Source organism: Spermophilus citellus, assembly GCF_964194105.1.
Source record: "Spermophilus citellus genome assembly, chromosome: 4".
Taxonomy (NCBI): domain Eukaryota; kingdom Metazoa; phylum Chordata; class Mammalia; order Rodentia; family Sciuridae; genus Spermophilus; species Spermophilus citellus.
Window position 1 is genome coordinate 72,292,985 of NC_138185.1, and position 12,077 is coordinate 72,305,061.

The 12,077-nt window shown below is 38.9% G+C and overlaps 1 protein-coding gene and 1 pseudogene across 2 annotated transcripts in view; one reads left to right on the top strand and one right to left on the bottom strand.

The window, feature by feature from the left end:
* Positions 1 to 1,055: 1,055 nt before the first annotated feature.
* Positions 1,056 to 12,077, bottom strand: part of ABHD17C (abhydrolase domain containing 17C, depalmitoylase) — a 56,040-nt gene continuing 45,018 nt past the window's right edge. Inside the window, exons 2-3 of the mRNA XM_081290102.1 lie at positions 9,857 to 10,036; positions 1,056 to 2,514 (exon numbers count right to left, since the gene is read on the bottom strand). Of these exons, the coding sequence (XP_081146228.1) occupies positions 2,295 to 2,514; positions 9,857 to 10,036 (400 nt within the window). The 3' untranslated portion in view covers positions 1,056 to 2,294. The remainder of the gene's footprint in view (positions 2,515 to 9,856; positions 10,037 to 12,077) is intronic.
* On the top strand, positions 10,182 to 10,807 carry LOC308647333 (large ribosomal subunit protein eL33-like; annotated as a pseudogene). The gene is made up of 2 exons: positions 10,182 to 10,209; positions 10,467 to 10,807. The product of its transcript is annotated as a large ribosomal subunit protein eL33-like (transcript).

Sequence of the window (12,077 nt, forward strand, 5' to 3'; positions counted from 1 at the left end):
TCACACTCAGGGAAGGGTGTTCTGAGTTGAAACTAGCATCCCTCAGTGGTTCTTTTCCTGGTCACGTGGTCACAGGGCTGAAAAGAACCTGTGGAATAGCCCTGTCTCAGACTTTCCAAAGAAACCAGCACTTTGCTCCCTACCTAGCTGGGTCATAGTGAGACTCTTTTCCTGTTTTGTAGATCAAATCCACTGTATATTCTACTTGTCTGCACTTTACCTGTTTTATAATCTTGGTTGCTTCCAAAAAGTGAAGCTGGAGTTTCTTGCTTCCACTGGAGGGTGGGCTCTGCATAAGCTGCAGGCTTCTAAATCGAGAAACATGCTGCAGCACTTAATGGTGACCTATCCCCTCTAGTATTGCAGCAGACCCCAGAAGCCCACTGCAAATTTCTTCTTGCTGGGTTTTTGTCTCCCAAATTCAAAGAATCAAATCCACAGACCAGGATGAGTAGGTGTAAGAACATAATTTATTCAAATGTAAATAGAAACAGAACTTGGATAGGGCAAGAGAGAACCCAAGAGGAATTGCTGCTGGAGTGTGCTAGTCTAGGGGTTTATATAGCACTTAGGTGAACACTGTTGGTCCGAATTTATGCTAATTTTGGAAAAGGCTGCGGCCTGTGCTTGCTGCCTGCATGGGCTGCCATTCCAAAGCTACAGGACAAGGGCTTGGCTTTATAAGGTCTTTTTATTTCTTTATTTATAATTATTATTTGCAGTAGTAGGGATTGAACCCAGAGGCATTCTGCCACTGAGCCACATCCCCAGCACCATCTTCTTCCCACTGTTTTTTGAGATGGGGACTTGTTAAGTTGCTGCAGCTGGCCCTTGAACTCAAGATCCTCTTGTCTCAGCTCCCTGAGTTGCTGGAATTACCAGCAAGTGCCACTATGCCTGGGCATGTAAGGTGTTTTATAGAGGAAAAGCATATAGCTTGAGAAAGACAGTGATGTAGCCCACCAATTTCTTCTCAAACGAAGACAAAATGCTTTCTTACTATTTTCTTTGATGAAGAGAGAAAGGAAAAAACTGCACAAGCCTACACATTCTGATCCATGCATCCTTTATTCCATTACCAACCACTGTGCTGCATCCAAGCAACAGTACACAAACTGGCAATCAACCGCAATCCAGTTGTACAACAATCTGAGGCTTACAGTACATTTAAGGCTTTTAAATTTGAAAAGAAAATAAAAGTAAAACAAAGGACCCCCAAACCCAAACCCCCAACCAATACAAGTAGTGTAGCAATTTTAAGCATCTTCTATTTCTGATGCTCATTTGGCGCAAATCCAGTGTCAAAACCCAAATAACTCCTAAACTAAAAAGATTATTAGTTTAGTGAAATTTTAATTACATAAATTCTTCAAAGCATAAACTTGGAATTTTTGTCTTGGAAATGTTATAAAAATTTTTAATAGCAAAACATAGGAATAAAAACATACTAACAAAATGTATTCAATCATTTACATTACAAACAAGGAATTTGCAGTTTTTTGTTGTAGCCTGACAAAAGAAAACTACCCATTAAGAATCTATGCACAATGTAATTGCAAATATGTACAGTACTTTAAAAAAGCCTATTAGGAGGACTTTACAGAAGGAAAGTCAGCTAGGCTCTTTGATAGACCAACCAGACAATCAAAATATTAAAACTCTGTTGGCTAGTAATAAATTTACACTTAAAAAAACCCCCAGTTTCCTTTTGCTTAAGAATTTTCCAGTTATATTTATATTGTTACAGTTGATGAAGCTGCTCGTGATAGTTCCAGTAAATCACCCTTCAACTTATGTGTTTGGGGAAAGATCAGCACATTAACAAAAATTAATAAAAGGATTGCCACCACAGTGGTTTTCCAGTTACACCATCACAGCTTCACAAATGGGTAAATCCAGTGGCTGAGAAAGATCCACATATCAAATGTTGAGCACATTGGGGAAGAGAGGGACAAGTCCTGCATCAATGAATGAGAAATGATGGGCAAGGGCATGAAACAGATGAGAGCACACTTTATACAGCACTAGAAAATGTTCCCCACACTCAGCTCTCATTCCCATTCCTGTAGGTAACAAAGCTGGGAATCACGGCTGCTCAGTTTAATGTATTGTGGGAATTGAGTAAAACAACCTCTTAATACAAAAGACTGAGGTCTGTTCACCTCTTTGATCAGAGCACCCTAAAGGTGGGCACTTCTTTGTGGTTATGGGCCAGTTAGCTATCCAGTTAAAGCATGTGCAAAACAGAGGACTCTTCTGTTCACAGTAAATGAGGTAAGATCGCGTTGTTTTCTTCAGGAATTAGGAAGTTCGTGAGATATAAACTGTTTTAGTCTTTCCAGGTATTGTGCATAAAGCTCTATGTCATTATGCCCAGCTCCCTCTACCCAGAGAGGCTCCACGGCTCGGGGGCAGCGCTCATACATCGCCAGGCCGTGGGAGAAGTCGATGACCTCATCTTCTGTACCATGAATGACCAACACAGGAGATGTGACTTTAGATATCTTGTCAATGCTGCAAAACAGAGGGGAAGGGAGAAATGGGCTCCTTTTAGTTATGCTCACGTCACCAAAGATGAGGAAGTTAACAATGGGTTTTTTTTTTTTTTCTCAATTAAAGACTTGGTTTTTTTAAGCGCAGTCTTAGATTCACAGCAAAAATGAGAGGAAGTTATAAATATTCCCGTGTATCCTCTGGCCCAAGACATGCATGGCCTTCTCCATTATCAACAACCCTACCAGAGTAATCCAACTCTTACAGTTAATGAACCTACATGGATACACTATGATGATTTGGCTTCCTCTGCCATTTTTCTAGTATTTATTTTTTTCTTTTTTTAATATAACTTCATTTTGGATATACAGGAAAGGTGTAAAGGTAATACAGGGTTTCTACATGTTCTTAATCCACTTCCTATAAGGTTAAAGACATACATTGCCATGGTACATTTGTCAAAACTAAGAAACTAATTTGGATACATTAGCATTAACTAAAAACTTCAGAATTCATGTGAATTTCACTAGTTTTTCTACTAATGTCTCTTTTCTGTTCCAGGATCCAATCAAGAATACCACATTGCATTTAGCTATTGTGTTTTTGTTAAAGTATTTTATTAAAAACAGAACTCCTAAAAGCATCAGACCAACAAATCAGTAACTAATATTTTTGATATATTCATGTTTTCAGAAAGAATTTTAAAAAATAAAAATAAACAGGCCAGCCCTTGACATATCTTGATCCACTGCCTCTCAAGTTCTCAGAAACCATTTTTTAAGAAAACTGATTAACAAGATGTAGAACTACATTTCATAAAAGCTAAGGTATCAGTTTTCGATAAAAATTATACTATTCAGATTGAAAGCTTAACATGATTTAGATTTGATTTCAAATAACTTCTGAATGTTTATACAAATCAAATGTATTCTCAAAGAATGAATATTTAAGGATCTTCAAAGGAATGTGCTTCGGGCTCTAAAGCATATCTCAAGGAGGGACATGAAGGACTAACAGTGTTTGTTTGGCTAGGAGTCTGGGGGGCTTCTCTGATGCGGGTAACATTCATTTAACCTACAAATGAATCAAGAGCAATGAATCTTTCTCCAGTTTGTTCTCCCACTAAAGACCCTCTTATTTTTACTCTCTTTCCATGTCTGAGCCTAATCAAAGTTATATAAGGATAAGAATTGGTATTATTTGGGGCTGGGGTTGTGGCTCAGTGGTAGAACACCTGCCTAGCACGCGTGAGGCACTGGGTTTGATCCTCAGCACCACATAAAAAATAAATAAAGATATTGTATTCATAAAAAATATATATATTAAGAAAAAAAGAATCGGTACTATTTGTGGGAATCTTTTTTTAAAATATTTTTATTTGTGCATTATAATTATATATAATAGTATAGTTCCCTGTGACATATTTATATATGCATATAAGTTGCCCCAATCCATTCCCCAGTACCTCCCCTTCTCTCCCATCCCTTCCACTGATGCCCTTCCTCTACTAGTTTTTCTTCTATTTATGTAAATATAAATGTACATATATATTTTTTGCACTGGAGATTGAACCTAAAGGGTGCATTACCACTAGCTACATCCCCAGCCCTTTTTATTTTTTGAAAAAGAGTCTCCCTTAGTTGCCCAGTCTGGCCTTAAACTTGTGATCATCCTGCCTCAGCCTCTTTAGTCACTGGTATTTCAGGCATGTGCCGCAGTGCCTGGCTATCTATATTAAATTATATTTATGATAATGGCTGTAGCATCATTATACATAAAGATGGGATTGTGATATATTCATACATGCATATTGCATAATTGGATCAATTTCATTTCTCAATTTCTTCTGTTTCCTTCTTTTTGATCCCCTACCTCTTCTCTACTCATCTCCTTTCTATTTTCACGAGATCCCGTGGAAGTCTTGTTAAAAGTAACAGCTAACACTTATTAAACATTTACTATAACAGAGTGTTTTGTACTTTACACACAATCTCATTTAATCCTCAATGAAACATGATGAGAGAGGAGTGATCAGCTCCAGTTTATCAAGGAGGGAACTGAGGCTCAGAGAGCTTATTAAATAACAGGCATGAAGCTGTGGAGATAATTAAAAGTTCGAACATCAAGTACACATTACAAAGGTCTATGAAGAATTGTCACAGTCTTTATTATTAACAACTCATGAAGCTGCCAACCACTTCAAGGTATCCCAGAAATATTGCAAAAGCTCATCAGCTATGTAATTTGCAAAGATCAAAACCTTAGTGGCAGTATTTAATTGTATATTAGGAATCTTATTTGGAAACCTACTTTCCCCCTTTATGAAATTTAAAAGTGACCTCCTTTAAGAGAGTTCAACTATATTCAATTAAAAAGACATTTACTCAATGGTTTCAGTGGTTATGATGGGCCTAGGACTATGCCCCATGCTGCACTCCTTAGGGGAATCTCTTCTGTCTGATGAATGTACTGAAGTTTAATGCCATGCTCTTAGCCTAAATGTAAAAGAGATGAAAGGAAAAAAAAAATGCAAAGCCGGGTGTGGTGGTGCACGCCTGTAATCCCAGCAGTTTAGGGGGCTAAGGCAGGAGGATGGCAAATTCAAAGCCAGCCTCAGAAAAAATGAGGTGCTAAGCAACCAACCCAGTGAGACCCTGTCTCAAAATAAAATACAAAATAGGGCTGGAGATGTGACTCAGTGATTGAGTGCCCCTGAGTTCAAGTCCCAGTACGAGAGAGAGAGAGAGAGAGAGAGAGAGAGAGAGAGAGAGAGAGAAAGAAAGAAAGAAACTTGTGATTGCAAGGATTCTCTTGCCTCAGCCTCTTGAGTAGCTGGATTACAAATGTGTGACACCATATCTGGGTATTTTGTTTTTTTAGTTAATAAACACACACACACACACACACACACACACACAGTTGGACACAATACCTTTATTTATTTATTTATTTATCTATTTATTTATTTATTCATTCATATGTGGTGCTGAGGATCAAACCCAGTGCCTCGCACATGAGAGGCGAGCGCTGTAACCGTTGAGCCACAACCCCAGCCCTAGTATTTTTTTTTATTTATTTTTTTATTGTTGGTTGTTCAAAACATTACATAATTCTTGAAATATCATATTTCACACTTTGATTCAAGTGAGTTATGAACTCCCATTTTTACCCCGTATACAGATTGCAGAATCACATCAGTTACACTTCCATTGATTTACATATTGCCATACTAGTGTCTGTTGTATTCTGCTGCCTTTCCTATCCTCTACTACCCCCCCCCCCTCCCCTCTCTCTACCCCCTCTACTATAATTAATTTCTCACCCTTGTATTATTTTTCCTTTTCCCCTCACTTCCTCTTGTATGTAATTTTGTATAACCCTGAGGGTCTCCTTCCATTTCCATGCAATTTCCCTTCTCTCTCGCTTTCCCTCCCACTTCTCATCCCTGTTTAATGTTAATCTTCTTCTCATGCTCTTAGTCCCTACTCTGTTCTTCGTTACTCTCCTTATATCAAAGAAGACATTTGGCATTTGTTTTTTAGGGATTGGCTGGCTTCACTTAGCATAATCTGCTCTAATGCCATCCATTTCCCTCCAAATTCTATGATTTTGTCATTTTTTAATGCAGAGTAATACTCCATTGTGTATAAATGCCACTTTTTTTTTTCTTGCTGCAGCATTAATGAAATTCTTTTTTTTTATTGTTGGTCGTTCAAAACATTACATAGTTCTTAATATATCATATTTCACAGTTTGATTCAAGTGGGTTATGAACTCCCATTTTTACCCCGTATACAGATTGCTGTATCACATCAGTTACACTTCCATTGATTTACATATTGCCATTCTAGTGACTGATGTATTCTGCTATCTATCCTATTCTCTACTATCCCCCTTCCCCTCCCCTCCCCTCCCCTCCCCTCCCCTTTTCTCTCTCTACCCCCTCTACTGTAAATCATTTCTTCCACTTGTATTATTTTTCTCTTACCCCTCCTTTCCTCTTATATGTAATTTTGTATAACCCTGAGGATCACCTTCCATTTCCATGCGATTTCCCTTCTCACTCCCTTTCCCTCCCACCTCTCATCCCTGTTTAATGTTAATCTTTTTCTCAAGCTCTTCGTCCCTACCCTGTCCTTGGTTACTCCCCTTATATCAAAGCAGTCATTTGGCATTTGTTTTTTAAGGATTGGCTAGCTTCACTTAGCATAATCTGCTCTAATGCCATCCATTTCCCTCCAAATTCTATGATTTTGTCATTTTTTAAAGCAGAGTAATACTCCATTGTGTATAAATGCCATATTTTTTTTATCCATTCATCTATTGAAGGGCATCTAGGTTGGTTCCACAGTCTTGCTATTGTGAATTGTGCTGCTATGAACATCAATGTAGCAGTGTCCCTGTACCATCTCTTTTTAGGTCTTTAGGGAATAGACCAAGAAGGGGAATAGCTGGGTCAAATGGTGGTTCCATTCCCAGCTTTCCAAGAAATCTCCATACTGCTTTCCAAATTGGTTGCACCAATTTGCAGTCCCACCAACAATGAACAAGTGTACCTTTTTCCCCACATCCTCACCAGCACTTGTTGTTGTTTGACTTCCTAATGGCTGCCAATCTTACTGGAGTGAGATGGTATCTTAGGGTGGTTTTGATTTGCATTTCTCTGACTCCTAGCGATGTTGAGCATTTTTTCATGTACTTGTTGATTGACTGTATGTCCTCCTCTGAGAAGTGTCTGTTCAGGTCCTTGGCCCATTTGTTGATTGGGTTATTTGTTATCTTATTGTCTAATTTTTTGAGTTCTTTGTATACTCTGGATATTAGGGCTCTATCTGAAGTGTGAGGAGTAAAGATTTGTTCCCAGGATGTAGGCTCCCTATCTACCTCCCAGGATGAAGGCTCTCTGTTTACCTCTCTTATTGTTTCTTTTGCTGAGAAAAAACTTTTTAGTTTGAGTAAGTCCCATTTGTTGATTCTAGTTATTAACTCTTGTGCTATGGGTGTCCTATTGAGGAATTTGGAGCCCAACCCCACAGTATGTAGATCGTAGCCAACTTTTTCTTCTATCAGACGCTGTGTCTCTGATTTGATATCAAGCTCCTTGATCCATTTTGAGTTAACATTTGTACATGGCGAGAGAAAGGGATTCAGTTTCATTTTGATGCATATGGATTTCCAGTTTTCCCAGCACCAGTATTTCCCAGCCCTAGTATTTTTTTTTAATACCAAAAAGGAAATATGAAAGTATCATCTTTTGAGGAGTGGAACATGAGTGGAACATAAACAGAAATAATTCTGCCACTGGGTAGCAGTGGACACCGGTAGAAAATGTTTACCAAATTCAATTAATGATTAAAGTTCATGCAACCATTAGTGGTTTGAAATTTATCATATTAATAATTTATGGCACTGAGTATAAAAAAATTGATTCATTTTGTTGTCTCCAATCACCAACCTTAAGTAAGCAAATTACTTAAACTCTAAACTTCAATTTCTTGATCTGCAAAATGAGTACAGTAACTGGATCAACTTCTTAAGGCTGCCATGATGATTGAAGGGAAAAATGAACTTAAAACTCACAGCCCAATGACTGGTAAAACAGAAAAACTCAGTCTAATTTGTTGATTTGTTATTAATCAATAAGTTGCAATTAGTCCTGGCTGCACTTTAAGGTATAGGCTAATTTAGAAGCCAGGAAAAAAACTATTCATTATGTTGCCAGGGTAACTCCTGGCACTGCTTTCTATAAACATGAGGAAATATGTGTCTTTTAACAAACTGGTCTCTCATTACTGATTCAGCACAAATAAGGACACATTTGAGACATATATTAGCCCTACTTAGCATTCCTGGCCACACTATTAGAAATCCACTTTCCCATGAGGCTGAGTTTCACTGAGTCCTGGGGTAAACTGCATAGAACTGAAGTTCACACAAGGTGTGAACAGTGGGTTGCTCCTGTGAGACCAGACAGTCTGTGCAGCACATGTTCATGCAGCCAAATAATGCCCACCAACACCCAGTAATAGCAGAATGACAGCAATTAATAGGTCAATCAAAGTTCTAAAACTGTATTACTTCTTCGGAGACTGTTCCTATAAAATGGTAGTATGTGTTAGCCAGCTTGCTGTAACAATCTCAGGGTGCTTTAACAACATACTGTGAAACAAGTTTAGGGGGCAAATATGTTCTATTAAAAAACAGAGGTCTGGGGATATAGCTCAGTTGGTAGAGTGCTTGCCTACTGGGTTCAATCCTGAGTTCAATCCCAGCAAAGTCCTGGGTTCAATCCCCAGCACCACCAAAAACAAACAAACAACAACAACAACAAAAAAAACAGAAATAGGAATTTTCAAACAGAGGTATTCAAGAACCAATGTGCCCATTGCTTTTGTGTTTGCAGTATATTTTTCCTCCTTCTATCAGTAGGAACTAGAAAATAGCAGGAATTAGGTTAGCAGTGTTCTGCCACCTCTAAAAGACTGGCAGGGGAGCCCACAGCTTTTGTTCTTATACTTCCCGTGGTGGGTGCACCTCTGCAGGACAATGCCTCCTACTAAAAATGAGAGAGCAGAGGAAAAAGTGGTGGTGGTTTGTTCACTTTTACCGTCCCTGAGGACAGTTACCACAAATCAAAACATGGCTTGCAAGTAATCTATTTTATCTTTTTTTTTTTTTGGTATTAAGGATTGAACTCAGGTTCTCATGCATATTAGGCAAGGGTTCTACCACCGAGCTACATCCCCAACACTTTTAATTTTATTTTGAGAAAGGGTCTTGCTAAATTGCTGAGGCTGGCTTTGAACTTGTGATCCTCCTGCCTTAACTTCCTGGGATTATAGGCATGTACCACTGCTCCTAGCCCAAACTTTTAATTCTATTTACAAAGATTAACCAAGCATGTCACCTTTCCTTTACCTGTACTGTATAACTGGAAAAGCAAGAGAAATTTCAAACTTGAGTTTACTTGTCATTTTATTTGAGTACCCATCCAAACAATTGCTAATTGCTTCTTCATTCTTTCTGCATGTGGCTTCCTCCAGATGAACAAATGCTGAACTATAAGTTCCTTTGGGGATATGTGGGTGCTATTTTTATTTTATGTGGTACAGCTTTATCTATTAATCCTAGGTATCAGCATATTCAAGGTCCTTATACATCCTCTGGGAGATTTTTATAAGTTAGATAGGCCCTAGAGGATAAAGTCTCTATGGTATATGTGTCATAGTTGCCTCATATCTCCAGCACAGGGCCCAATGTGTGGATATATTTAGTAAATACCTGGAAGTTTCACTGTTAATGGCAATATCAATGTGAGCTTGGGTTGTTGGCCAAGTTCACGCTTGTACTAATGTGAGCTCACCTGGGGAACGCATCAAAGCAGTAGGTTTTTCTGGTATCCGGAAAAGCCACACGCAGACCAGACATCAGAGGGGAGTGGAGAATGACAGCAGCACACTCATACCGTGAGGCCAAGTCTACAGTGGGGACAGTCCCAATGCTCTGACCGTAGAGGATAATGTTCTCTGGACTTACGCCATACCTGGGGAAATCAGAGGTGCGTGCCATTAGCTAATGCAGGGAGAGAGAGAGGAGATAGTGAGACAGAATCCTAAACCCATAAAACTTCCACAGCTACCAGCTTAAAACCATATCATCTAACTTATATGCTTTAGATTAAAATGAACATGAACTTTGAGCTGAGGCTACAACTCAGTGGCAGAGCACTTGCCTTGCATGTGTGAGGCACAGGGTTTGATCCTCAGTACCACATAAAAATAAACCAACAAAATAAAGGCATGCTGTCCAACTTAAAAAAAAAAAAAAAACATGAACTTGATTAAAAAAGAAAAGTTGGAGGCTTTTTTTTTTTTTTCCAGTACTGAGCGACTAAGATTCTGTCTTCTGTAATAGTTTGCAAAAATAACAAACATAGCTCTTTCCGCCATCTTGGAGCCTGTGAAGGCCTGCAGGGAACAGCACTTCTAAAAGGCTATGGTGCAAAGCAATTTTTGCTGGCTATAAGCAGGGTTTCCAGAACCAAAGTGAGCACAAAGCTCTTCTAAAAATTGAACTTGTTTATACCAGAGATGAAGCCAAGTTCTGCTTGGGCAAAAGATGTGCTTATGCGTACAAAGCAAAAAACAACACAGTGACTTCTGGTGGCAAACCAAACAAAACCAGAGTAATCTGGGGAAAGGTAACTTGTGCCCATGGAAACAGTGGCATGGTTCAGGCCAAATTCTGAAGTAACCTTCCTGCTAAGGCCATTGGACACAGAACCCATGTGATGCTGTACCCCTTAAACATTTGAACTAATGGAAAATAAATAAAACGGATTTGTGGTTTTTTTTTTTTTTAATGTAACTTTTATCCTCTGGCAAATTAACTAAATTAAAGCATCAGAAATTTCAGCTTCTACACAGTCATCCTATTTCCTTTTTTTTTTTTTTTTTTTTTTGATATCAGGGATTGAACTCAGGGGCACTTAACCACTGAGTCACATTCCCAGCTCTTTTTATTTTTTTTCTTGAGACAGGGTCTCACTAAGTTTTTTAAGCCCTCACTAAATCTCTGAGCTGCCCTGAAACATAAGGTCCTCCTGCCTCAGCCTCCTGAGACTCCGGGATTACAGGTGTGTACCACCATGCCCGGCTTATTTCCTAACATTCCTTCTTTATATTTCCTTTGATAATTATAAACACACTTTTTTTTTGTTGTTGTTGTTGTTTGGTACTGGGGATTGAACTCAGAGCCACATCCCCAGCCCTATTTTTGTATTTTATTGAGAGTCAGGGTCTCACTGAGTTGCTTAGCACCTCGCTTTTGCTGAGGCTGGCTTTGAACTCAGGATTCTCCTGTCTCAGCCTTCTGAGCCACTGGGATTACAGACGTGTTCCACAACACCTGGCAATAAACGCATTTCTGAAGTAAAAATGAAAATAGGCTTGCAAATTATAACATTAAGAGCTCTGCAGGTGAAGTTTTAATGATACGAAGGGTATGAGTATCAGAAAAAGGTTTACTGAGACAAAATTAATTTGAAGACAACTGTATTTCTTTATTCTCTTCTCAATGGCTAAACCTTTCCAAGTCTTTCAACCCATCAGCGGTCCCTGAATTCATTCTCTTCAATTTTCAGTTGGGTAAAGGCCTGTGTAGAATACAGACTACACCTCCCAGCCTCCTTTGCAGCTTGGTTTGGCCAGAGACCAATAGACAATAGGATGTGGGCAGAAGAGAGGTGAGCAACCTCCAGGTCATAGCTTAGAGGGAAAAGTGTGCTTCCCATTTCCTTTCCCTTCCTGTGCATGAGAAGCAGATGTCATAGTAAAGATGGAGAAGAAGGCAACACCCTAGGTATGGTGGTGGAACAAAACTGAAGAAGTCCAGGAAAATGTGTGTCCTCTAACTAACCTACAAAGGATAGCCACAATTTATAAAAAAGCCCTACACATGAAAAAGACAAAAGTGGCAAAAGGAATGAAGATGTGGGACATAGGAGGAAACACATGCCTGACACACACACAAAGATGTGATGGTTTCATTGTGTCAGACTGTGAAGATGCAAATTAAAGGCAGGA